Source organism: Mytilus edulis, chromosome 6, assembly GCF_963676685.1.
Source record: "Mytilus edulis chromosome 6, xbMytEdul2.2, whole genome shotgun sequence".
In the NCBI taxonomy this organism is placed as follows: Eukaryota; Metazoa; Mollusca; class Bivalvia; order Mytilida; family Mytilidae; genus Mytilus; species Mytilus edulis.
Window position 1 is genome coordinate 77,966,523 of NC_092349.1, and position 24,555 is coordinate 77,991,077.

Here is a 24,555-nt window from a genome sequence, read left to right on the forward strand (position 1 = left end):
AAATTCAAACAATTGTGAGTAAAATGCATTTTTTATTTTTAATTTCTATACAGTAATTGCTGAATAATTTCATATTTAATTAGAGTACTGATTACACCGCTGTAGAATTTTTCTCACTGCAAATTATCTCTGGTAGTTAACCTACAAAACAGCTGCAGTAGCTAACTAATCAACTGTGTGTAGTAGTGAACTGTATAATCGCCTGTGGTAGATAAGAAGTTAAGGAGTTATTGCCCATTATAGTAAATTTTTAACAATTTTCACTAATTTGGTAAATTTTTAACAATTTTTATGCCCCACCTACGATAGTAGAGGGGCATTATGTTTTCTGGTCTGTGCCTCCGTTCGCTTCAGGTTAAAGTTTTTGGTCAAGGTAGTTTTTGAAGAAGTTGAAGTCCAATCAACTTGAAACTTAGTACACATGTTCCCTATGCATTTGCTATGATATGATCTTTCTAATTATAATTCCAAATTATAGTTTTGACCCCAATTTCACGGTCCACTGAACATAGAAAATGATAGTGCGAGTGGGGCATCCGTGTACTATGGACACATTCTTGTTACAAAATATTTTCCTCTGTATCTAAAGGGCCAAGTTTATTATAGATAGAGAAAATTTTAAGTACAAAAAATGTTCAGTAAAGTAAGATTTACAAACACATCACCATCAGCAAAACACAATTTTGTCATGAATCCATCTGTGTCCTATGTGTAATATGCACATAGACCAAGGTGAGAGACACAGGCTCTTTAGAGCCTCTAGTTTTAAATATGAAAAGGTAGATGTGGTATGATAGCCAATGAAACACAAGAGAACAAATGACACAGAAATTAACAACAGTACAAAGGAAATACTCTTTATGGCTTTCAACAATGACTGTTATGAATAAATAGTAGATAAATTACTGAAACAAGAGAAGCAAATATCTTAAATTGTCTTAAAAAGTTCATGCATTTCAGCTTTATATTCAACACATTCAAATCCAATAAGCAAACAAACATAATTATATAAATATTTTTCATAGTCCATGCATATTTAAGTTGAAAATACATTGCAAATTACTATTTTTCTCACACAGCTGTAGTAGAAGGAAGAGGGCTTGCCAGAGGAGAGATAGGCATGGCTAGTATCAATTTGAAAAGTCCTCTCCTAACATTGTCCCAGTTTTCAGACACACCAACGTATGTCAAAACTATCACCAAACTACAGATACTTCTTCCTGTTGAGGTTAGTATTAGAATATTAGGGACTCTAACATGCTTACAATTATTTTGTTTTGTTTTTTGATAATGTTGAATTAAAGCAATATGATAAACTGTTGTTTTGATGATAATTTTGAAATGAAATAGTGTGGTGAAAACTGCCTTATTGAAAACCTGTGTAAATGTAAAAAAAGACATCTTGAAGTTGTAACCACAAGTGAAAGACAACTAGATAACACCACTGTTAAAAGAAAAAAACAACAAAAGTACAAATAACAGTCTTCAAATCACTACCTAGAAGACATGATTAATCACTTAGCAAAACCCACCATAAACAAAGGATTATCTTATGTACTCTTGAATTTACAGGTTCAACATCTCTCGCTGATAAATATTAATTTTTTAAATATCTGCAAAATTTTGAATTTTATCTTTAAATGATTGTGTCAGATAAGCATTTTACCTCCAAATGAGTACCGTCATTTCTGTTTGGAGGTTTGGCTGTAAGTTATTTTACTTCATGAATAATATCCATGTCATGTGGTAAATACTTAAGCCTTTAGGTTTCTGATTTAATGCATAATGTCTCTGTCAGGATATCTATGTGAGATTTGCTCTATTGGTTTTTAATTTGTTAACACTGCAAAAACATTTAAGGTCAAGTAACAGTAAATTGGCTTTGTCACATATTTTGGTCAAGTAACAGTAAATTGGCTTTGTCACAGATTTTGTTAAATTTTGCATACATCTTTGTCTCATTGAACTATAGCCGAAAGAATAATGCATTTATCTTTTTTAATTTCTGAAATATTTTTATTCTATTATGGTGACTTGAATAACACCGGTATCAGTCAGGTTACAATTCTACCTTGACAGGTAAGTTTGTATTTAGCCTATAAAATACTTATTTAGCCTTGAGAATTGAAAGGTCAGTTTCCCATTCATACAATAGAGTTGATAAATTTGGCGTCATGCCATTTACCTTGTCCAAAATTTAGGTCACTTTATTGTTATTGTGATATTGTTAAAGTACAAAAGAACCCTATATTCTGACCAATACTTAAAACTTTGTGCATCTTGATTTAGTTGTTAAAAATCTGTTAATGTTGAATTTAGGGGTTATTTTAGGCCTTTTAATTGCATATTTCTTTACATGGTAGTTTTTTTTTTCAGATATAAAAAAAAAAAACTATCTGCTTGACTGTTATAGAAATAGACTATGCTTGCAGGGTCTTGTTTTTTGTTTACACCAAATCTGACAGATTATTATAAAGTTGCAAAATATTTTAAATGAGAGCTGAAATATTTCTATCTTTAAATGTGCATTGAACAATGTTGAAGGTTAAAATAATCATAATGTGAACAAGAATGAAGAAACCACTTGGTCCCAAAAAAAACCATCATCAACCAGGATATAATATTCCAAATTTTAATTTATTATACTAATATCAGTTGAAATCTCAAGACACTATTTTGCATGTTTACAATATAGGTCATGTCCCAACAGAAAATCAATGAATTTGACAGTACAATGAACTCTTAGCACAGACACATAAGGTCACTGTGAAATAGACATTTAGGGCAAGAAACAGTCAGTTATACCAAACCAGTTTGACTAGATGTCTAGTTTAAAACCAGTTTGACTAGATGTGTCCTATATTTTGACAATGTAAATGACATGAGGCCCTGCATGGGTTTTTTAATATCTGTATTCTTTAAATTTTTAGGGCATTTTTCTTTTAATAGCCTTAAAAATAACTCTCATTCTGTAAAGCAAATTCTCATGAAAATGATTTTACTATATAGTCTTTCTGTTACAAGATTATTTATCAATTATGCACATTGATCATTATATTATCGGTATTGCATTACAGTTACCTAAGTTTCCTTTTTATTTTGCACATTTATTCTTTATACTTTTGCACCACATTATTCTCTACTCTTTATTTTGTTGTTCATTTTCTCTATTCTCTATTTTTTGTTGCTATTACATTTATTCTCTATTCTGTAAACCCCATTCTGACCCTTATAGGTAAACTTCTATTGTATGAATGGGATAAACTGACCTTTCAATTCTCAAGGCTAAATAAGTATTTTATAGGCTAAATACAAACTTACCTGTCAAGGTAGAATTGTAATCTGACTGATACCGGTGTTATTCAAGTCACCATAAAAGAATTTTTTTCTCTGTTTTAGATAATTATGCCTAACACAGCATGTGAAAGTGGTAATATGACCAAACTGTTTACTCTTGTCAACGACCAGTTTGTCAACACAAGTCTGTCAGCTGTTCAAAGGAAATACTTTAATGAAGCAAGAGGTAATATTTGCAGTAAAATATTTAAAATTGAGAATGGAAAAAGAAAATTTGTCAAAGGGAGACAACATGACCAAAAAGCAGAAAACAGCCAAAGACCACCAATTGGTTTTAGTTAAAAAAAATATGGTGCCAAAATAGAGACTTGAGTTTTGTTTGTATAATAAAGTTCACTGTAGACAGGTTTGTTTGTATAATAAAGATTCACTGTAGACAGGTGTGTTTGTACTTGTAGGAATACAGTATGTGAAACAGCTGTGTGTACCAGAGTTTAGTACAGTGGAAATGGAAGTCACTTCCAAGTATGTATATAGATTGATGAAATAAAATGTTTTTATGGTTCACTGGTTAAGTTATTTAATTTTTTCTGCATCTCAGATACCATAAATATAAGATCAACAGTGTTTTGTGTATGGAATGATTTTAAGGTATGCATGTCTGTCTGGCAGGATTCATCTAACCTTGACCCATTTTCAAGGTTAATTTTCAGTTTTTAAAATTATGCCATAAACAGTTAACCAAGCGAGGCATTTTAGTATGTAAACTCTTCTAAATCATATTGATGTTATATGTATTATTACTTGAATTATTACCTCATCAGGTTAGTTCTGTTTCATTGGTGATTTGTTTTACCATACAAAACTGCAAATTTAGAAATGTCTATGCATCTGGTGCAAGAAAATTGGTACCATTACTTTTATTACTACCACTGGGTCGATGCCTCTGCTGGTGAACTATTAGTCCCCGAGGGTATCACCAGCCCAGTAGCCAGTACTTCGGTACTGGCATGAAATACGGATTTTTTGTGTTATTAAAAATTGCTGTTACAAAATATTAGAAATTATTATAAATTAAGGAATGTATCTCCCTCATGCAAAGCTCTGATTCCTTTCACGGATTTGGCTATACTTTTTGGACCTTTTGTATTATAGCTCTTCATCTTTTATATAAGCTTTGGATTTCAAATATTTTGGCCACGAGCATCACTGAAGAGACATGTATTGTCGAAATGCGCATCTGGTGCAAGAAAATTGGTACCGTTAATTTTATTTGTAGATACTATTGTCTGGCAGCAGCAGCAGCCCTGGTGAAGTATGTAGAATTCATACAGAATATTGTATTTGCACCAAGATCTATGAAGATTGTGTTTAAAGGCAGTGAAAACACCACAATGATAGGTAATTTAAAATATTTATTGTTATTAAATGAAAATGGGATGTCGGGAACACATTTCAATTTTTGGAAAGTTTAAAGCAGTCATATTATGGTGTGGGTTTGTTGGTATCTGGTTTAAGACATTATGATTTTCCAAATTACTATATATTTATAGTTTACTAATGATGGTATTTTGGAACAAAGCAAAAACTTATTTGATTTTTGGGATTGTGGGCATACCCATTTTTCCACAAGAATTACCAATGTGACCCAAAGCAGTGTTTTCATAGGTTTTAATGTACAGCTTTTGTTTTCGGGGTAAAAATTGCATGAAATGCAATCAAACCCTAATGGGACTCAGTTGTAATTGAAAGCTACGTACCCATATATGTTCCAGACCTCATCACAACTTTTGAGAGAACAAATGACATAGTTCATTGAGATGAACATTCATATTCTAACCCTGCAAATGTCTAGCAATTTACTTTAAGATAGTATATGCTCAGAATTTAAAGTTACAAACTGATGTAAAACTTGACTTGTGAAGAAAGCTATTTCAGTAAAAATTTCAGAAGTTGTCAATGATGCATATATCTGAGCTAAAATTTGTTACAAAGGAAATGTGAGCTTTTGCCATCACTTGGCGTCCGTAGTCGTCCGTCGTCGTCGTTGTCTGTCCAGTGTAAACTATTTCAAACATCTTCTCCTCTGAAACTACTGAACCAATTCCAACTAAACTTAAGCTGAATGATCCTTAGGGTATCTAGAATAAAGTTTGTGTTTTATTTTCTGTTTCGTCAAAGAACATGGCCGCCATGGCTAAAAATAGAACATAGGGGTAAAATACAGTTTTTGGCTTATATCTCAAAAACTAAAGCATTTAGAGGAAATGTGACATGGGGTTAAAATGTTCATTTAATTTAGGTCAAGTTTTATCAGGTTTGAAATTTTCAGATTAATCTAACTCATTGTTGGGTTGGCAGTGTTCCAGCTAGGCCATTTTCACAGGGCGGTTCCCCCGCCCTTTTCCTAATGCCGCCCTGTGCCCTTTTTGCAGTTTCCAGGGCGCCCTGCCTTTTTAAAGATAGATTGTATTTTATTTTGTTCGTTTTGTTATGATCCGCCATTAATACGAAATTTTACCTTTCGACAAGTTTATGACTTTGTTTACGACCCCAAGCTAATCAACGGTTACAACTGCCGGTGTCATAATCTGTTGTTACAGGTAATCCATGTATCGGATTGGTCATTAATGATCATCAACATTTATTCATTCAAATAGAATCGGTCAGTCGGCATGAAGAAATGTTTATACGACAACACAATTTGCAATGTTAACCTTAGTTTCATGGAGAATATGTAATTGACAGAATGTGGAAAACCATAATCAACTTGTTTTCCGTAATTATTTTTAGCATTGTTGATCCTATTTACTTCTTCTATGTACTGTGTATAATCCTCCAAAGAAGGAGCACACCCGAATAAAGAAAGATAACTCATGTTTTTTTCCTAGCATTGAGTTACCTACTTAAGATATGTCTACATACTTCTGGATTTAGAATTTACATGTTTAGGTCTTTTGAATTATGGGAAAATTTAAAGGGTGTTTGTAGCAGTGTGGGTAGGGTGCCTTGGTCATCTTTTTCTGTATTCTTTATTTCTAATACAAATTTTCACCAGCTATATCCTAACATTGTGCATTTACTGAGCACAGCTGCTGTATTACCATTAAGCACAGCAGAGACAGAAAGGGTCTTTCCCAGGTATAACTTGTATGACTATAGAAACAGAATGAAGCAGGAAACCCTGCAAAACATACTGCATATAAAGCTAAACTGTGACAAGCAATGCCTTGAAAACTTGTGTGACAAGGTGGTTGACAAGTTTTTTCAACATAAAAAGTAGACAAATCGAGTTTTATCTGGGCTAATCATTTGAATGGTTTGACACTAGTAATTTGGGGCCCTTTATAGCTTGTTGTTCAGTGTGAGCCAAGGCTCCGTGTTGAAGGCCGTACATTGACCTATAATGGTTACTTTTATAAATTGTTATTTGGATGGAGAGTTGTCTCATTGGCACTCACACCACATCTTCCTATATCTAATCATGTTGTACTTGTATATATATAACCAGTGATTCAATGAATAAAGACAATGTTTGACTAATATCTTTATTAAAACATGCCCTTTTCATATAATCATATCACACGTTAAATGCCCTTTTTCAGGATTGGCACCCTGCCCTTTTGAAATCCTAGCTGGAACACTGGGTTGCTACCACTAAATTGGTAATTTTAAGGAAATTTTGCAGTTTTTGGTTATTATCTTGAATATTATTATAGATAAAGATAAACTGAAAACACCAAAAGTTCAGCAAAGTTAGATCTACAAATAAGTTATATAAGACCAAAATTGTCAATTGACCCTTTATGGACAATTTTACACAATTTGTTTATCATGTTTTCTAATTTAAAAAAATCTTCTCCTCTGAAATTACTGAATCAAATTAAACCAAACTTAAGCTGAATGATTCTTAGGTTATCTAGAATAAAGTTTGTGTTTTATTTTCTGTTTCCTCAGAAAACATGGACACCATGGCTAAAAATAGAACATAGGGTAAAATGCAGTTTTTATACGACCGCAAAAATTTTAATTTTTTGGTCGTATATTGCTATCACGTTGGCGTCGTCGTCTGCGTCGTCGTCGTCGTCCGAATACTTTTAGTTTTCGCACTCTAACTTTAGTAAAAGTGAATAGAAATCAATGAAATTTTAACACAAGGTTTATGACCACAAAAGGAAGGTTGGGATTGATTTTGGGAGTTTTGGTCCCAACATTTTAGGAATTAGGGGCCAAAAAGGGCCCAAATAAGCATTTTCTTGGTTTTCGCACTATAACTTTAGTTTAAGTGAATAGAAATCTATGAAATTTTGACACAAGGTTTATGACCACAAAAGGAAGGTTGGGATTGATTTTGGGAGTTTTGGTTCCAACAGTTTAGGAATTAAGGGCCAAAAAAGGGCCCAAATAAGCATTATTCTTGGTTTTTGCACCATAACTTTAGTATAAGTAAATAGAAATCTATGAAATTTAAACACAAGGTTTATGACCATGAAAGGAAGGTTCGGTTTGATTTTGGGAGTTTTGGTCCTAACAGTTTAGGAATAAGGGGCCCAAAGGGTCCAAAATTGAACTTTGTGTGATTTCATCAAAAATTGAATAATTGGGGTTCTTTGATATGCCGAATCTAACTATGTATGTAGATTCTTAATTTTTGGTCCCGTTTTCAAATTGGTCTACATTAAGGTCCAAAGGGTCCAAAATTAAACTTTAGTTTGATTTTATCAAAAATTGAATCCTTGGGGTTCTTTGATATGCTGAATTTAAAAATGTACTTAGATTTTTAATTATTGGCCTAGTTTTCAAGTTGGTCCAAATGGGGGTCCAAAATTAAACTTTGTTTGATTTCATCAAAAATTGAATAAATGGGTTCTTTGATATGCCAAATCTAACTGTGTATGTAGATTCTTAATTTTTGGTCCAGTTTTCAAATTGGTCTACATTAAGGTCCAAAGGGTCCAAAATTAAACTAAGTTTGATTTTAACAAAAATTAAATTCTTGGGCTTATTTGATATGCTTTATCTAAATATGTACTTTGATTTTTGATTATGGGCCCAGTTTTCAAGTTGGTCCAAATCAGGATTCCATATCAAGTATTGTGCAATAGCAAGAAATTTTCAATTGCACAGTATTGCACAATAGCAAGAAATATCTAATTGCACAATATTGTGCAATAGCAATTAATTTTCAATTGGAGTTATCTTTCTTTGTATAGAATAGCAGTTGAAAATATATGTTGGAAATTTGCCAGACATGACTATGATGTCATTTTCTATTTTTATTTGCAAATAACTTTATGTAAATAACTTCATTGGAAATTTGCCAATATAAAATGTTGCTGATGAAGCTTTTTTTCCTTATCTTATCTAAAATGTTTTAAGATAATGTATGTTGGACATTTGCCAGACATGACTATGATGTCATTTTCTATTTTTATTTGCCAATAACTTTATGTAAATAACTTCATTGGAAATTTGCCAATTTAAAATGTTGCTGATGAAGTTTTTTTTTATTGTTTTATACAATAAACAATGTATATTCACTTTTACTACCAACCAATCTTTACCATTCAGTGATAACAAGCACTTTATTTTACATTTTTATATTTTATGATGTATTTAAAAGAGTAGTTATTGTTGCAAACTCCATTAGAAATTTGAATTGATATCAGTTTTGGAAAAAGGGAAACGGGGATGTGAAAAAAAGGGGGGGGGGTTTAAATTTTTCTCATTTCAGATTTCATAAATAAAAAGAAAATTTCTTCAAACATTTTTTTGAGAGGATTAATATTCAACAGCATAGTGAATTGCTCAAAGGCAAAAAAAAACCTTTTAAGTTCATTCTGTGTCAGAAACCTATGCTGTGTCAACTATTTAATTTTAGATTTAAAAAGTTTGAAGAAGAAATCTTTAATTGATTTGTAAAATCTTGACATTTGTTTAGTGTAAAAAAAAACATGTAATGTCAAAAATTTGATCACAATCCAAATTCAGAGCTGTATCACGCTTGAATGTTTTGTCCATACTTGCCCCAACTGTTCAGGGTTTGACCTCTGCGGTCGTATAAAGCTGCACCCTGGGGAGCACCTGGTTAGCTTATATCTCAAAAACTAAAGCATTTAGAGGAAATCAGACAAGAAGATAAAGTATTCATTAGGTCAAGGTCTACCTGCCCTGAAATTATCAGCCAAATCAGGTATCTGATTTTTAAAGGCAGTGCTTTAAGGCCTGACTTTCAAGTCATGAGGTTCATCTTTCCTTACGCAAATCTTTGCTGGGGGTCATTTTGCAAGAAATAGATCCGGAAATGTTTAAATTTCTCCTCTACTTTTTGTGGTATGTGTTGGTTTTTGTTCCTTTCATTTACATTGGGAAATAAAGAAACGATCAGTGTGTATTGTTCTTTTTAAAAATCTGTTTATTAATGTGTCTTTTGCATTATAAGGAGTCAATCTGATTACAAACTATCATTATTCGAATTCTGTGTGGAAAGAGGTCCGTTCAATTTCGAGTACTATTTGCGATCTAAAGATATTTTAAAATCATTTCACTCGTTAATATAACATGATATTATAATTAAAAGTCGACTGACCGTGAATTATATTGCATAATATACAATTTAAAGTATTTCTGTACGTGAAGCCGTATGACGTTATAGTTATTTAGGTCTCAGTTATGTAAAATATGAAATTATCGTTCCTGAATAGGGTTCCACTAATTAAAGACAAGAAGCGTCTAAAAGTGATAAGAAGCGACAATAAAATTAAAATAGCGATAAGAAGCGACAATATAATTAATTTAGCGAGAAGAAGCGTCAAGAAGACTATATAGCGACTATACATAAATAAAAAAAATGTCATTGCAACAACTTATTCCCCATAGATATTAAAAAAAAACATGCATTATTTTTTATTATAGGGGCAGTTATAAAACATTTTTTATATTACTGTCCATTGATAGATAAAAATATGTTTTTATTAAGAAGAAAGAGATTAGTTTTTATTAGATATAAAAAAAAAATATATTTTATGCACACGCTAAAAATTGGCCATCAAAACAAAAAAAATCAATTTCCTTTTTGAAGAATTTATTGAATCAAAACCATGCAATATCATTTCCTTTCTAACAGTGAAATTCTTCTTTTTCATAGGGACATATTTGATAGGTGTAGCTTCACCCTATCACATCAAATGAGAATAGCCTCGTGAGAGAATTTCGATTCGCTTGTCCCTTGTTAGTTATTGTCGCTTCGTCACTAAATTAAACTTCTTGTCGCTGTTTGTCTCTAAAATTCTTCTTGTCTCTTATTAGTGAGACCAGTCAGTTCCGTCCTTAACTTCCGTTTTTGCACTGCAAAACAATCACACAATTAACGATGCCTAGTCCTTGTTGTTGTGTACCTGAGTGTCATTTAAGAGGAGGACTTGCATTTCTAAATGACTTAATAAGAAGGAAAAGTTGGATCAACGCCATGGCTCAAACGTAGATTGTCATGTGCGATGCAATCATAGAACCCATATCAATCAGCTGTTGTTTGCAAGGCACATTTGACTGAAAACGACTACGTTCAGGAAACTATTCATGGTAAAACTTTATTTTCTTTAAGAAATATATACTGTTATTTATATAATCGCCATGCAAGTAAACCAAAGTCTGTTTGCAACCGCAATTATCGTTTTAGAATAAAAAGGGGGTGAATTCAAGACGTCATAACTTTTGGGATTACGATTCAATATCATCTGTTTGACATTTTTTGGTTAATACTACAATTGTATGGTTTTTCTACAAGAGATATATTATACTGATAATTATTTTAGCAGTAATTATGTAAATTTCGGTTGTAATGACAAGAATTCATGAGCTATGTCTCGGGCTTTCTTGAAAAATATCAATGACAATGTAAACAGGAACAAAACATGGACATGAATGATGCTCTTCACCTATGTTATAGTTATTTAGGTATGTGTGTTGCACAAGTCTTTCACAAGTTTCAAAAAAGCTAATGTTATAAAACTTTTTTCAGGGCACATACCCACTTTATAGAGACTTGTCTACTGCCATGCATTCCCATCCTATTTTCATGCACCATTTGTAAGCAAGAGACTGAATGGTTTACAAAATTAAAAATCAGGACGGTGTCCCGTTAAACCAAAAGAACTAAACTGGATGAATATTGTAGGAGAAATCTAGAGGAAAGTTTTGATTTGTGAAATTGGTTTTCCTGAACAGATGTACATTCATCCTGCAGGAAAGATTTATAACTGTCCACCACCAACTGACGAGCTAATGTTGAGCTTCACAGATGGAATTACTCAAACACCATAAATGCCTATGTTTTCAGCACAGATTTCACAAATCATGACACAGCTGTGCATTTTTATGCCCCACCTACGATAGTAGGGGGCATTATGTTTTCTGGTCTGTGCGTCCGTTCGTCTGTTCGTCCGTTCGTCAGTTCGTCCGTCCGTCTGTCCCTCTTCAGGTTAAAGTTTATGGTCAAGGTAGTTTTTGATGAAGTTGAAGTCCAATCGACTTCAAACTTGGTACACATGTTCCCTATGATATGATCTTTTTAATTTTAATGCCAAATTAGAGTTTTTATCCCAATGTCACGGTCCACTGAACATGGAAAATGATCGTGCGAGTGGGGCATTCGTGTACTAGGGACACATTCTTGTTTATACCTGTTAAGAGTCGAAAACTAAATATTATTTTTATATAAATAAACATATATTGTGTCATTTTAGAACTTATATTTTTCCAAAGGATGCATGAATGAAAGTAGTGAAATTCATTTTGCTTTGATATATAGATTTGAATTACAATTGTTCATGTTATTGTAATGCATATAAAAATAAGGAGATGTGGCACAATGTAAATATATGATATTCTGTGAGTTTATCAAACTAAAGGGGATAAGAAATGGGTATAAGCAGTTACAGGACTGTACTACTGTACAATCTCCAACAATGAGAAAAACTCATACTGTAAAGAGAATTTCATATTTACAAGCAAGTTTTGTTTTTGCATTGAATAATTTTCTTCTATTGTCTTAAAAGCAAATATGGGAAGTGGTTAAAATGCTAATGAGACAGCTTTTATGGCCACCAGATGTCATTGTTACCTTGATTAAAAACTCCTTTTTAGCTCACCTGACCTGACTCATCACTTGATTTCGTCGTCCATAAACTTTTACAAAAAATCTTCTCTGAAACTACTGTGCCAAATTTAACCAAACTTAGCCAAAATCATCATTGCGGTATCTAATTTAAAAAATGTGTGGTTAGACCCGGTCAACCAACTGAGATGGCCACTATGGCCAAAAATAGAACATACAGGTAAAATGTAGATTTTGGCTTATAACTCTGAAACCAAATCATTTAGAGCAAATCTGACATAGGGTGAAATTGTCTCTTCAGTGAAGATCTATCTGCCCAGGAATTTTCAGACAAATCTGACAACCCGTTGATGGATTGCTGCCCCCAAATTAGTAATTTGAAGGAAATTTTGCAGAGTTTGGTTATTATCTTAAATATTATTATAGATAGAGATAAACTGTAAACAGCAATAATGTTCTGCAAAGTAAGATCTACAAATAAGTCAATATGACCAAAATTTTAAGTTGACCCCTTAAAGAGTTATTGCCCTTTATAGTCAATTTTTAACAATTTTCATAAATTTTTGTATTTTTTGTTAATTTTTAAAAAATATTTTCAACTGTAAATACTGGGCCATATTTATTATAGATGGAGATAATTGTAGCACCAAGAATGTTCAGTAAAGAAAGATCTACAAACACATCCCCATCATCAAAAACACAATTTTGTCATTTTATATGTGTCCGTTGTTTAATATGCACATAGACCGTCCAAGGTGAGCGACACAGGCTCATGAGAGTCTCTAGGTCATTAATACAGGTAGATAACTTTATCATGTTTATACTGAAACATAATTTTGCTTGGAGGGAGAATTTAAAAAAAGTTCTGTCTTCAAAAGAGTTGACATGTTACTATGTACATTAACCATTATGTTACTTGATGTTCTAGCAATACACACAGAACGGAGACTAGTCAATCTTTGTGAATTATTTTTCATAGGATAGGAGTAATTGAATATGTGTATATAATCAATAATTAAAAATAGTTTTATTTACATTAAAAAGGAAAAGTTCTTATGTCTTAAAAAATGCATTTCATGGCGAGGTACAGAAAATATACTGTAAACAGTAGACTATAGATATAGGTGAACTAGGTACAAGAGAACTCTAAATCTGAAATACTACAAACCACCTCTGTTCTATGGAAGATAATGATATAACTGGACTAGAAATACATACAACCTGTAATTAACTGCCTTTACAGCGCTTTCGCGCTTTGATTAGGTTATTGCCCCTGAATTGATGATTTTAAGGAAATTTTGCAGTTTACGGTTATTATCTTGAATATTATTATAGATAAAGATAAACTGTATACAGCAAAAATGTTTACAAATAAGTTTATATGACCAAAACTGTCAATTGACCCCTTAAGGAGTTATTGCCCTTTAAAGACAACTTTTCACAATTTGTTCATCTAGTTTGCTTACTTTAAAAAACTTCTCCTTTGAAACTGCAGAATCAAATTCAGCCAAACTTGGGCTGAATGAGTTTCAGAGTATCTAGTATAAATTTTGTTTTTTATTTCCTTGTACGTCAAAAAACATATATATATATATATAGCCACTATGGCCAAAATGAAACATAGGGGTAAAATGCATTTTTTTGCTTTTGAAGAAAATATGACAGATACAAAGAACATTTAAATGGCATTTTTAAGCCATTCATTGATATATCTATTGAAAGGCAAAAATAATCATTTATAAAAGATTTAAGCAAAAAATTACAGGTGAGTGATTCAGGCTCGTGAGAGCCTCTTGTTTATCATGTTTAATATATATCAAGGGTCTGGAAATAGTCATCTTTACCTTTATAACTTTTGGCAATTTTTATAACTTGTCTACACTTGAGGTTTAAATCTTGTAACATGAAGTTGGTGGTCATGCTTGATTATTGTTTGAAAATTGTACAGGGACTCGTCTGTGTTGATGAACAACTGTTCTTGGGTTGCTGTCTCATTGAAGTTTACCCCTCACCTCCTTTTTATTTAATTCAAACTCACATATTTTCATATTATCAATGCTGGGGACTAAAGAGAATGAATCCAAAATTTAGTCTCTACATTCATGAACAATAAATTAACATGCATTATCATGATTTTATACATTGATTTTTTTAATTGAAATCAGTACATTTGGAAAGACATATAAAGTTTAATACATCAAATATTGATACCTCACCTGGTCTCGTTAAAAAATAAATAAAATATCGTTATTGAACTTGAACCTGAATTAACTGAACTTACACTTGTCTTAAAAACAGTAATTATATAGATATATTTTAGAATATTTCTTAAAAGTTGATTATCCACAAATATGTTCTTCTCACCAAGCACTTGATGACTTATAATAACAATAATATGATAGGGTTATCCAAGTCTTTTCTCAGTAACATGACAAATGTCACATGTGGAGAAGGATCTTGTAGCTCTTCCAGAACACCTGATATCAACCCAGTTTTTGGTGGGGTTGTTTTGCTAGGTTTTGGTTTTCTGTGTTTTGTTTTGTAGACTTGTTTGTCTTTTGGGTGTTTTTTGTTTTTTTTGCTGTGGTGTTGTCAGGCATCTTCAGTCTCTCTTTTGTAGTATAAAAGACAAGAATTATCAAGATTCTTCAATGTATAATTTATCCATAAGTAATATCAAATTCTGCCAAGTATGATCCCCAGGAATGGCAAGTAAAACATGAAGACGCATTACGATTAAAACAAATACGATGAGGATTCTCCAGTCCATCTTCTTTGTTAATCAGTACTTTACTATTCTGTCCATCTTTAGATATTACTATTATTCTATCAGATTCATAGTCTGCAACAATAATATTACCATAATTATCTGTACAAAGTCCTTTTGGCCCTTCTAAATCCTGTGTATATTGCCAGATCTGTTGACCTGATGCATTGATACAGTATACTGCTTTGCCATAACGGTCACTGTATATTACTCTGTCATTACAGTAAACAAGGAAATCACGAGTTGAGTCACACCCTTTTACTATTGACCTTAGTATATTTCCTTCCAAGTCTATTATACGGATTTCACCAGTAAACAAACTTACAGCAAGAGAATTATTAGAGAAAGATAAACCCCAGCATGGACTGTCTAATTTGATAACTTTGGTTACTCTTTTATTTTTCATATTGAAGATCTTAATAACTTTCTCACTAGGATAATTTATGGCAATAGTGTCCTGATTGATCTGTGTGACATTTGAGGCTTCACCAGGTATTTTTAACTGTTTGTCAAGTTTGCCATTAGAAGTAAGTTGGTAGACTTTACCATACCATTCCACTACTAGAATTCTTCCATCCATCAGACATATCATGTCACTGATAGGTTTCTTCATCACGTTGATCTTTATCTTTGTCTCAATATTGATTGTCATGTTGTTTACTTTTCCTTCTCTGCAAGGTTCACACAGTGTAGGTTTACTGGATGCCATGACCTGAACATATACAGAATATAAGTTTTTTAGCAAGCTTGCACTAAAGTGTCTAAAAATAAGAGATGGCATGTAGAAAAATACTCCCCTCCCCACCCCCTCATATTTTACTGATAGAATTAATTCCCCCCTTTTGCACTAACATTAAGATACTGTACCTCCTGGATTTAAATGTTTTTAGACCATGGATGAATTTGTCACCATTTTTTGTATTTCACAAAGCTTGGACAATAGGTTCTTCATAATCAAGAGATAGCTCCCTGGACAAGTTTTTTTCTTATTATTTTTAGACCATTATAAAAAAGAAGATGTGGTATGATTGCCAATGAGACAACTCTCCACAAGAGACCAAATGACACAGAAATTAACAGCTATAGGTCACCGTATGGCCTTCAACAATGAGAAAAGCCCATACTTTATAGTCAGCTATAAAAGGCCCTGAAATCACAAATGTAAAACAATTCAAACGAGAAAACTAACGGTCTGATTAATGTACAAAAAAATGAACTAAAAACAAATATGTAACACAGCAACAAACGACAACCACTGAATACAGGCTCCTGATTTGGGACAGGCACATACATACAGAATGTGGCGAGGTTAAACATGTTAGCAGGATCCCAACCCTCCCCCTAACTTGGGACAGTGGTGTAATAGTACAACATAAGAACGAACTATAAAAATCAGTTGAAAAACTCATCAGATGGATACAAATAGAAATACATATAACAAAAACATGTGGACGTGACTGGGTACTTGTACATCACAATGACACTAAGTTCAGATCTAAGAGTACTCACAGTTACTGACAGCTAGTTCAAAGCCAATAACAACTAATATAAGAAATCATGCATCTAAGACTAAATTATCAAAATCAGTACACATCCAACATCCAATGGATTTAGTGTAAAGACGTCATTAACAGTCAGAGAAAAACATGACCTTGTGCAATGCCAAGATACAGGAGTAGACAGATTGTAGATCGATAATTGAAAGTGCATATGTATATAACAATAATATATAGTTTGCTTTTAATTTACTGATAACAAAATTAATATTAATACCAACAAAAACAACATTCAAAGATCTATTGACAGTGTTGAATTGGTAATTTTACCATTAAACCATTTGGATTTTTTTTGGTAGCCAACACAACACTTTTTCACCTAAATTAAACTAGCTAGCAATAAATGATTAGAATAAAGTAAAAACAAGAATGTGTCCCAAGTACACGGATGCCCCATCTGCACTATCATTTTCTATGTTCAGTGGACCATGAAAATGGGATAAAATCTCTAATTTGGCATTAAAATTAGAAAGATCATATCATAGGGATAAAATTGAGAATGGAAATGGGGAATGTGTCAAAGAGACAACAACCCGACCAAATAAAAAACAACAGCAGAGGGTCACCAACAGGTCTTCAATTTAGCGAGAAATTCCCACACCCGGAGGCGTCCCTCAGCTGGCCCCTAAACAAATATATACTAGTCCAGTGATAATGAACGCCATACTAATTTCCAAATTGTACACAAGAAACTAAATTAAAATAATACAAGACTAACAAAGGCCAGAGGCTCCTGACTTGGGACAGGCACAAAAATGCGGCGGGGTTAAACATGTTTGTGAGATCTCAACCCTCCCCCTATACCTCTAACCAATGTAGAAAAGTAAACGCATAACAATACGCACATTAAAATTCAGTTCAAGAGAAGTCCGAGTCTGATGTCAGAAGATGTAACCAAAGAAAATAAACAAAATGACAATAATACATACGGTAAATAACAACAGACTACTAGCAGTTAACTGACATGCCAGCTCCAGACTTCAATTAAACTGACTGAAAGATTATGATTTCATCATATGAACATCAGGCACAATCCTTCCCGTTAGGGGTTTAGTATCATACTATCATAACATATATGAGAAGAACATAACCCGTGTCATGCCAATAACTGTTTTTAGAATAAATGTGTTTAGTTCCGATGCAAAGACCTTATCAGTGACTGAATATTAACGCCAAAATATGCAATCTTTAATGACTTGACAACAGTATCGTAATTATATCCTTTCTTAATAAGTCTATTCAAAGGTTTTGTAAGTTTCTGAGGTGAATACTGACACCTTTGTGCTTTATAAAGAATATTTCCATAAAAAATTGGATGTGAAATACCTGAACGTATTAGAAGTCTGCATGTTGAGCTATATTTACGAATGATGTCTTTATACCGATGATAAAATTTAGTAAATGTTTTGACTAGTTTGTGATATCGAAAACCCTGGTGTAATAATTTTTCAGTAATACATAAATTTCTCTCGTTAAAATCTAAAACATTGTTACATACACAAGCGAATCGTACAAGTTGAGATATATAAACACCGTAAGATGGTGACAAGGGAACGTCACCATCTAAAAACGGATAATTAACGATAGGAAATGAAAAATCATCCCTTTTATCATAAATTTAGTATTCAGCTTTCCATTAGTGATATATATATCAAGATCGAGAAAAGGGCAGTGGTCATTGTTAGTATTAGCTTTATTTAAAGTAAGTTCAACAGGATAAATTTCATTAATATACATTCTGAAGTCGTCATTATTGAGAGCCAAAATATCATCCAAATATCTAAAAGTATTATTAAATTTGTTTATCAGATGTTGTTTCGATGGGTCTTTGCTTATTTTTGTCATAAATTGTAACTCATAACAATACAAAAACATGTTTACTAAGTTTCAAATTGATTGGACTTCAACTTCATCAAAAACTACCTCGACCAAAAACTTTAACCTGAAGTGGGACGAACGGACGGACGGAAGGACGCACAGACCAGAAAACATAATGCCCATAAATGGGGCATAAAAATAATATAGTACAATACAGTATTTGTTATATTTTTTTAAACCAATTTTAATCATTTATTGCTAGAAATTCATGTGACTGGGGTAAAGCACAGGGTCAGTAGAACTCTTGAGTGAAACATATTTTTTTATATAAAAGAAAAGTTCCTTAATCTAGGTGCAATCACACTTTGATCCTAAAACTCATTCATGGTGTGGTAATGAATTTTTTTCGAAAATTAAACAAAAGAAACAACTCAAAATCCTGCAGTTCTGTAAAAAATCTAAGTCTTCTAAATCATTCAGTGAATCTAATTACATAGTCAAAATAAAATGGGAAAGTTGTGTTATTTCAAATATGCATACCTTTTGTTTTGATAAATTTTCTCCAGCATTATAATTACTTTTTTCAACATATGTTGACATTCCTGGTCCTATTTATACCTGATCCAGGTAAACAGTACACATTTAAATGTCTTCCAATATTCAATGAACTATTTAATATATCGATCTATCTATATTTACCCTTTATCAATGTTTATAGACAGGTTTAAATTTGTATAGATTCTTTATTTGCCTTAATGAAATTGGTCTGCATTTGATTCTTTCTTTGCAAATAAATTAATATTTTCTCATTTAAAAAAAAAAAGTTTATATTTAATTTAAATAAATGAATACCCATTGATTCAGTGATTTAACCTGGGAACAATATATTTGTTCCTGATTTAACCAAAAGTAATCAAATTGTTCACTTATGCATTTTCATTGTATTTTATGCCCCCTGCTATTAGGGGCATAAAGTGTCACCCTTGTCCGTATGTATGTCCTTCTGTACTTCCAAAATTTGTTTCTGTTCTCTAATTTTAATTGCCTCATGTAGATTATAATGAAGTTGTTTCATCATCAACTTGAATCTTAGTACACATGTTCATAAAAATATAAACTTAAAAATAACGTGAAATTTAAATTGTCACGAATTTATAAAACTTGGATCATTCCTTATTTTAAAAACTTCATCAAGTAAATAGCAAAATTAAATAGACGCGAAGTGGTCTAGAAAGGGTAAAACGCAAAATAAAGTATCCATGAAAATAAGTTGGTTTACATTACTTAGTTGTTGTATCCTTTAAAAAATGGATGAATGGTAAGGTGCTTTTTGTCTCGCCTTGACAGAGTAAAAAAGCGAGACATAGGTATGCTGTTTCCGGCGTCGGCGACAGCGTCAACAATGTATTTGTTTGTGATTAAGTCTAGTTTATGGTGAACCACAAGTGGAAGGTAAATCATATTTGGTATGCAGTTGTATAAGCATTGGCACATCTCATTTTCATGGAGATTATTTGGCCCTGCCCATTCAGTCATGGTCTATTGACTTCGAAACTTTTGCTTATTTTACATGTATTAGTTTGTGATTAGGTCAGTTTATGGTGAACCACAAGTAGTAGGTCAATGATATTTGGTATGCAGTTGTATAAGCATTGGCATATCTCATTTCCATGGAGATAATTTGGCTCCGCCCCCTTAGTCATGGTCTATTGATTTTGAAAAATTGTCTAAGTTATAATGTATTAGTTTGTGATTAGGTCAGTTGAAGGGGAAGCATTAGTGGTAGGCCAATGCTAATTAGTATTCAGTTGTGTAAGCATAATGGCACATCTCATTTCCATGGAAAATATTTGGCCTTGCCCCTCAGTCACAGTCTAATGACTGAAACTTATCTTAGTTTACATGTATTAGTTTGTTATTAGATCAGTTTAAGATGAACTTCTTATGGTAAGTCAATGATATTTGGTATGCAAATTTATTGGCATTTGCAAGTATTGTTTCCATGGAGATTGTATAGCCCCACTCCCTCTTCATGGTTCATTGACTTTGAAACTTTTACATAGTTTACAAGTTAATGTTTGTATTTAGGTTTGGGAACAACTTATAATAAGTCAATGGTATTTGTTATGCTGTTGTATTAGCATTGGCACATCTCATTTACATGGAGATTGTTTAGCCATGTAACTCAGTCATGGTTCATTGACTTTGAATATTTGCATAACTTGTGTAAGATTTTAAAGTATTGCTATTTTGATTTCAACATTTGCATAATCAAAATTACAAAAAGGCGAAACATATCTCTGTGATAACAGTTTTTTTTTGAAAGAAACAGAAGCTTTTTATACTTTATATTTTAATTTAAGGCAATACATATTTGTTTCAGATGCTACAACTGTGAAAAATCTTGAGCTGTTACAGAATGCCCGAGATCCTAAGTCTGACCACACGTTGTATGGAGTACTGAATCATACAAAGACTGCTGGAGGGAATAGACTACTCAGAGCCAATATACTACAACCACCTTCAGGTTAGATAACATAATATAATTTATACGTTTTGTTCTTATAATATAAAATCAAGAAGATGTGGTATGACTAATTCCCAGTATGAGACAACCCTCAAGCAAAGGCAAAATGACTTTTTTGTTAGCTAATATATATAGCTCTTTTTACAGCCTTCATTAATGAGCAAAACCCATACTGATAGAAAGTTATAAAATCATAAATGCTATAATGTGGATGGTGGATAAAAAAAAACACTACTCAGGTTTTCTTTTGTCTATCCATCTATTTGCAAATCCTAATATATACATTTTGATAAAATTGTAAGCCTTTATTGTGTTTAATTGTTTTGTTACAAGATTAGATAAAATTACCAAACATAAGACAAATTTGTCATAGATTTTTGCAATTCTGAGATATACTAACTAAAAACTGTCTTGTTCTGCAAACCCATGTTTGGCAACTGCAATTTACTGAACACAAAAGTTATAAATCCAGATCAAGATATAGCACATGGTATTTGACAACATACTACAAGAAACAATTTGGCTACAAATAATAAAAAGATAGAAAAGTTCTGAATCCCATAGTACTAGACATCATATATATATATCACCAATATCTGCTATTATAGATATAAACAGGTATTACATAAAGTATAGTGTCCTTTAGTTTTGGTTATGATACAAGCACATAATTATGTGGCAAATAATTTATTTTAAAAAATTGCATACCTTGATTTTTTATACGACCGCAAAATTTGAAAAATTTTTCGTCGTATAATGCTATCACGTTGGCGTCGTCATCGTCGTCGTCGTCGTCGTCCGAATACTTTTAGTTTTCGCACTCTAACTTTAGTAAAAGTGAATGGAAATCTATGAAATTTTAACACAAGGTTTATGACCACAAAAGGAAGGTTGATATTGATTTTGGGAGTTTTGGTCCCAACATTTTAGGAATTAGGGGCCAAAAAGGGCCCAAATAAGCATTTTCTTGGTTTTCGCACTATAACTTTAGTTTATGTTAATAGAAATCTATGAAATTTTGACACAAGGTTTATGACCACAAAAGAACGGTTGGGATTGATTTTGGGAGTTTTGGTTTCAACAGTTTCGGAATTAGGGGCCAAAAAAGGGCCCAAATAAGCATTATTCTTGGTTTTCGCACAATAACTTTAGTTTAAGTAAATAGAAATCAATGAAATTTAAACACAATGTTAATGACTACAAAAGGAAGGTTGGTACTGATTTTGGGAGTTTAGGTCTCAACAGTTTAGGAATTAGGGGCCAAAAAGGGACCCAAATAAGCATTTTTCTTGGTTTTCGCACCATAACGTTAGTATAAGTAAATAGAAATCTATGAAATTTAAACACAAGGTTTATGACCATAAAAGGAAGGTTGGTATTGATTTTGGGAGTTTTGGTCCCAACAGAATAAGGGGCCCAAAGGGTCCAAAATTAAACTTTGTTTGATTTCATCAAAATTGAATAATTGGGGTTCTTTGATATGCCGAATCTAACTGTCATGACTGTGTATGTAGATTCTTAACTTTTGGTCCCGTTTTCAAATTGGTCTACATTAAGGTCCAAAGGGTCCAAAATTAAACTTAGTTTGATTTTGACAAAAAATGAATCAGTTAGGTTCTTTGATATGCTGAATCTAAAAATGTACTTAGATTCTTGATTATTGGCCCAGTTTTCAAGTTGGTCCAAAAAATTTAATAAATGGGGTTCTTTGATATACCAAATCTAACTGTGTATGTAGATTCTTCATTTTTGGTCCTGTTTTCAAATTGGTCTACACTAAAGTCCAAAGGGTCCAAAATTAAACTTAGTCTGATTTTAACAAAAATTGAAATCTTGGGGTTCTTTGATATGCTGAATCCAAAAATGTACTTAGATTTTTTATTATGGGCCCAGTTTTCAAGTTGGTCCAAATCAGGATCTAAAATTATTATATTAAGTATTGTGCAATAGCAAGTCTTTTCAATTGCACAGTATTGCGCAATGGCAAGAAATATCTAATTGCACAATATTGTGAAATAGCAATTTTTTTTTAATTAGAGTTATCTTTCTTTGTCCAGAATAGTAAGCAAGAAATATCTAATTGCAAAATATTGTGCAATAGCAAGATTTTTTTTTAATTGGAGTTATCTTTCTTTGTCCAGAATCAACTTAAATCTTTTTTATATACAATATACAATGTATATTCACTTTTTACTACCAACTGATAAATTAAAATAATCTTTACCATTCAGTGATAACAAGCAGTTTTTTTACATCTTAATATTTTATGATGTATTTAAATGAGTAGTTATTGTTGCAAACTCCATTAAAATTTTAATTGAGATTAGTTTTGGAACAAGGGAAAGGGGGATGTGATTAAAAAAATTGGGTTCAATTTTTCTCATTTGAAATTTCATAAATAAAAAAGAAAATTTCTTCAAACATTTTTTTGAGAGGATTAATATTCAACAGCATAGTGAATTGCTCTAAGAGAAAACAAAAATTTTAAGTTTATTAGAACACATTCATTCTGTGTCAGAAACCTATGCTGTGTCAACTATTTAATCACAATCCAAATTTAGAGCTGAATCCAGCTTGAATGTTGTGTCCATACTTGCCCCAACCGTTCAGGGTTCAACCTCTGCGGTCGTATAAAGCTACGCCCTGCGGAGCATCTGGTTGGGGTATGTAATGTGATGTAAGCTATATATATGATATTATTATATAGAATCTTGTAATATTAATGAGTTTCACATGGTTAATTTTTACAAATGAGCAGATCTTTAAGATATTAAAAGAATCTCTTCAAGCTTAAGATTCAAAGATACTTATAGATTATTGTTGGTAAACTCAAAGAGATTGATTTTCACACTTGAGCCAGTACACCGAAAGTCAGAAAAGCAATCAAGTTGAGATGACCAATGATAATCTGTTTATGTTGTTTAACCTATGACTACTGAAGTTGTTAATTTCATTAATTTCATTAACAATTGGCATGTGAGCCCTCAGTTTTAGCAATAATTTTTCATATCACTCAACTCCACTGAGAAAGAAAATTATCAGTCAGCAAGATCAATTTTTTTGTGTGTAAAATAGCGATAATAATTATTTGGCTATAAGATTGAATTTTCAGATTTAGAAACAATATGTATGAGACAGGAAGTAGTGGCAGAACTGACATCAAAAGAAGAATTCTTCTATAATCTACAGACAATTGTCGGACGTTTTCTGGACATTGATCATCTCTTGTCACTATTTGTACAAATACCAAAGCAGGACTCGATGAAGACAGCAGAGAATAACATAGCTAACGTCATATACCTCAAACATACCTTAGAACTGATTGAACCACTCAGAGAAGCTTTGAAAGATTTTGAAAACCCACTGCTGAAAACTTACTATAAGGTAAAACTGTACTTTAAAAACTATTTGTTTTGATTATGCATAAAGTTGTTACAGTCCATGGAAATGTCCTTGTAAGAAAGTGATTGACAAG

General features: G+C 32.2%; 2 protein-coding genes and 1 long non-coding RNA gene across 4 annotated transcripts in view; 2 read left to right on the plus strand and 1 right to left on the minus strand.

Moving 5' to 3' along the window:
- Positions 1 to 24,555, plus strand: part of LOC139528505 (mutS protein homolog 4-like) — a 63,417-nt gene that overhangs the window by 9,201 nt on the left and 29,661 nt on the right. For both annotated transcript variants that reach the window (XM_071324522.1, XM_071324523.1), the window contains exons 5-10: positions 1,080 to 1,228; positions 3,400 to 3,523; positions 3,756 to 3,822; positions 4,577 to 4,698; positions 20,937 to 21,080; positions 24,193 to 24,464. In XM_071324522.1, coding sequence (XP_071180623.1) covers positions 1,080 to 1,228; positions 3,400 to 3,523; positions 3,756 to 3,822; positions 4,577 to 4,698; positions 20,937 to 21,080; positions 24,193 to 24,464 — 878 coding nt within the window. The remainder of the gene's footprint in view (positions 1 to 1,079; positions 1,229 to 3,399; positions 3,524 to 3,755; positions 3,823 to 4,576; positions 4,699 to 20,936; positions 21,081 to 24,192; positions 24,465 to 24,555) is intronic.
- Positions 10,384 to 13,465, plus strand: LOC139528508 (uncharacterized). The gene is made up of 2 exons (XR_011665607.1): positions 10,384 to 10,878; positions 11,318 to 13,465. It is a non-coding gene; the product is annotated as an uncharacterized lncRNA (long non-coding RNA).
- On the minus strand, positions 14,494 to 19,206 carry LOC139528507 (tripartite motif-containing protein 2-like). The gene is made up of 2 exons (XM_071324526.1): positions 19,094 to 19,206; positions 14,494 to 15,891 (listed from the first exon to the last, which is right to left on the minus strand). The coding sequence occupies exons 1-2, from the start codon at positions 19,151 to 19,153 to the stop codon at positions 15,073 to 15,075; spliced, it is 879 nt and encodes a 292-aa protein (XP_071180627.1). The 5' UTR covers positions 19,154 to 19,206; the 3' UTR covers positions 14,494 to 15,072.

Bases quoted from the DNA above. Each gene is read 5' to 3' on its own strand.
- LOC139528507 (XM_071324526.1), bottom strand. From the start codon at position 19,153: ATGTCAACATATGTTGAAAAAAGTAATTATAATGCTGGAGAAAATTTA. The intron at 15,892-19,093 runs GTATGCATATTT...GTATATGTTCAG, and splicing joins AAAATTTATCAAAACAAAAG to GTCATGGCATCCAGTAAACC.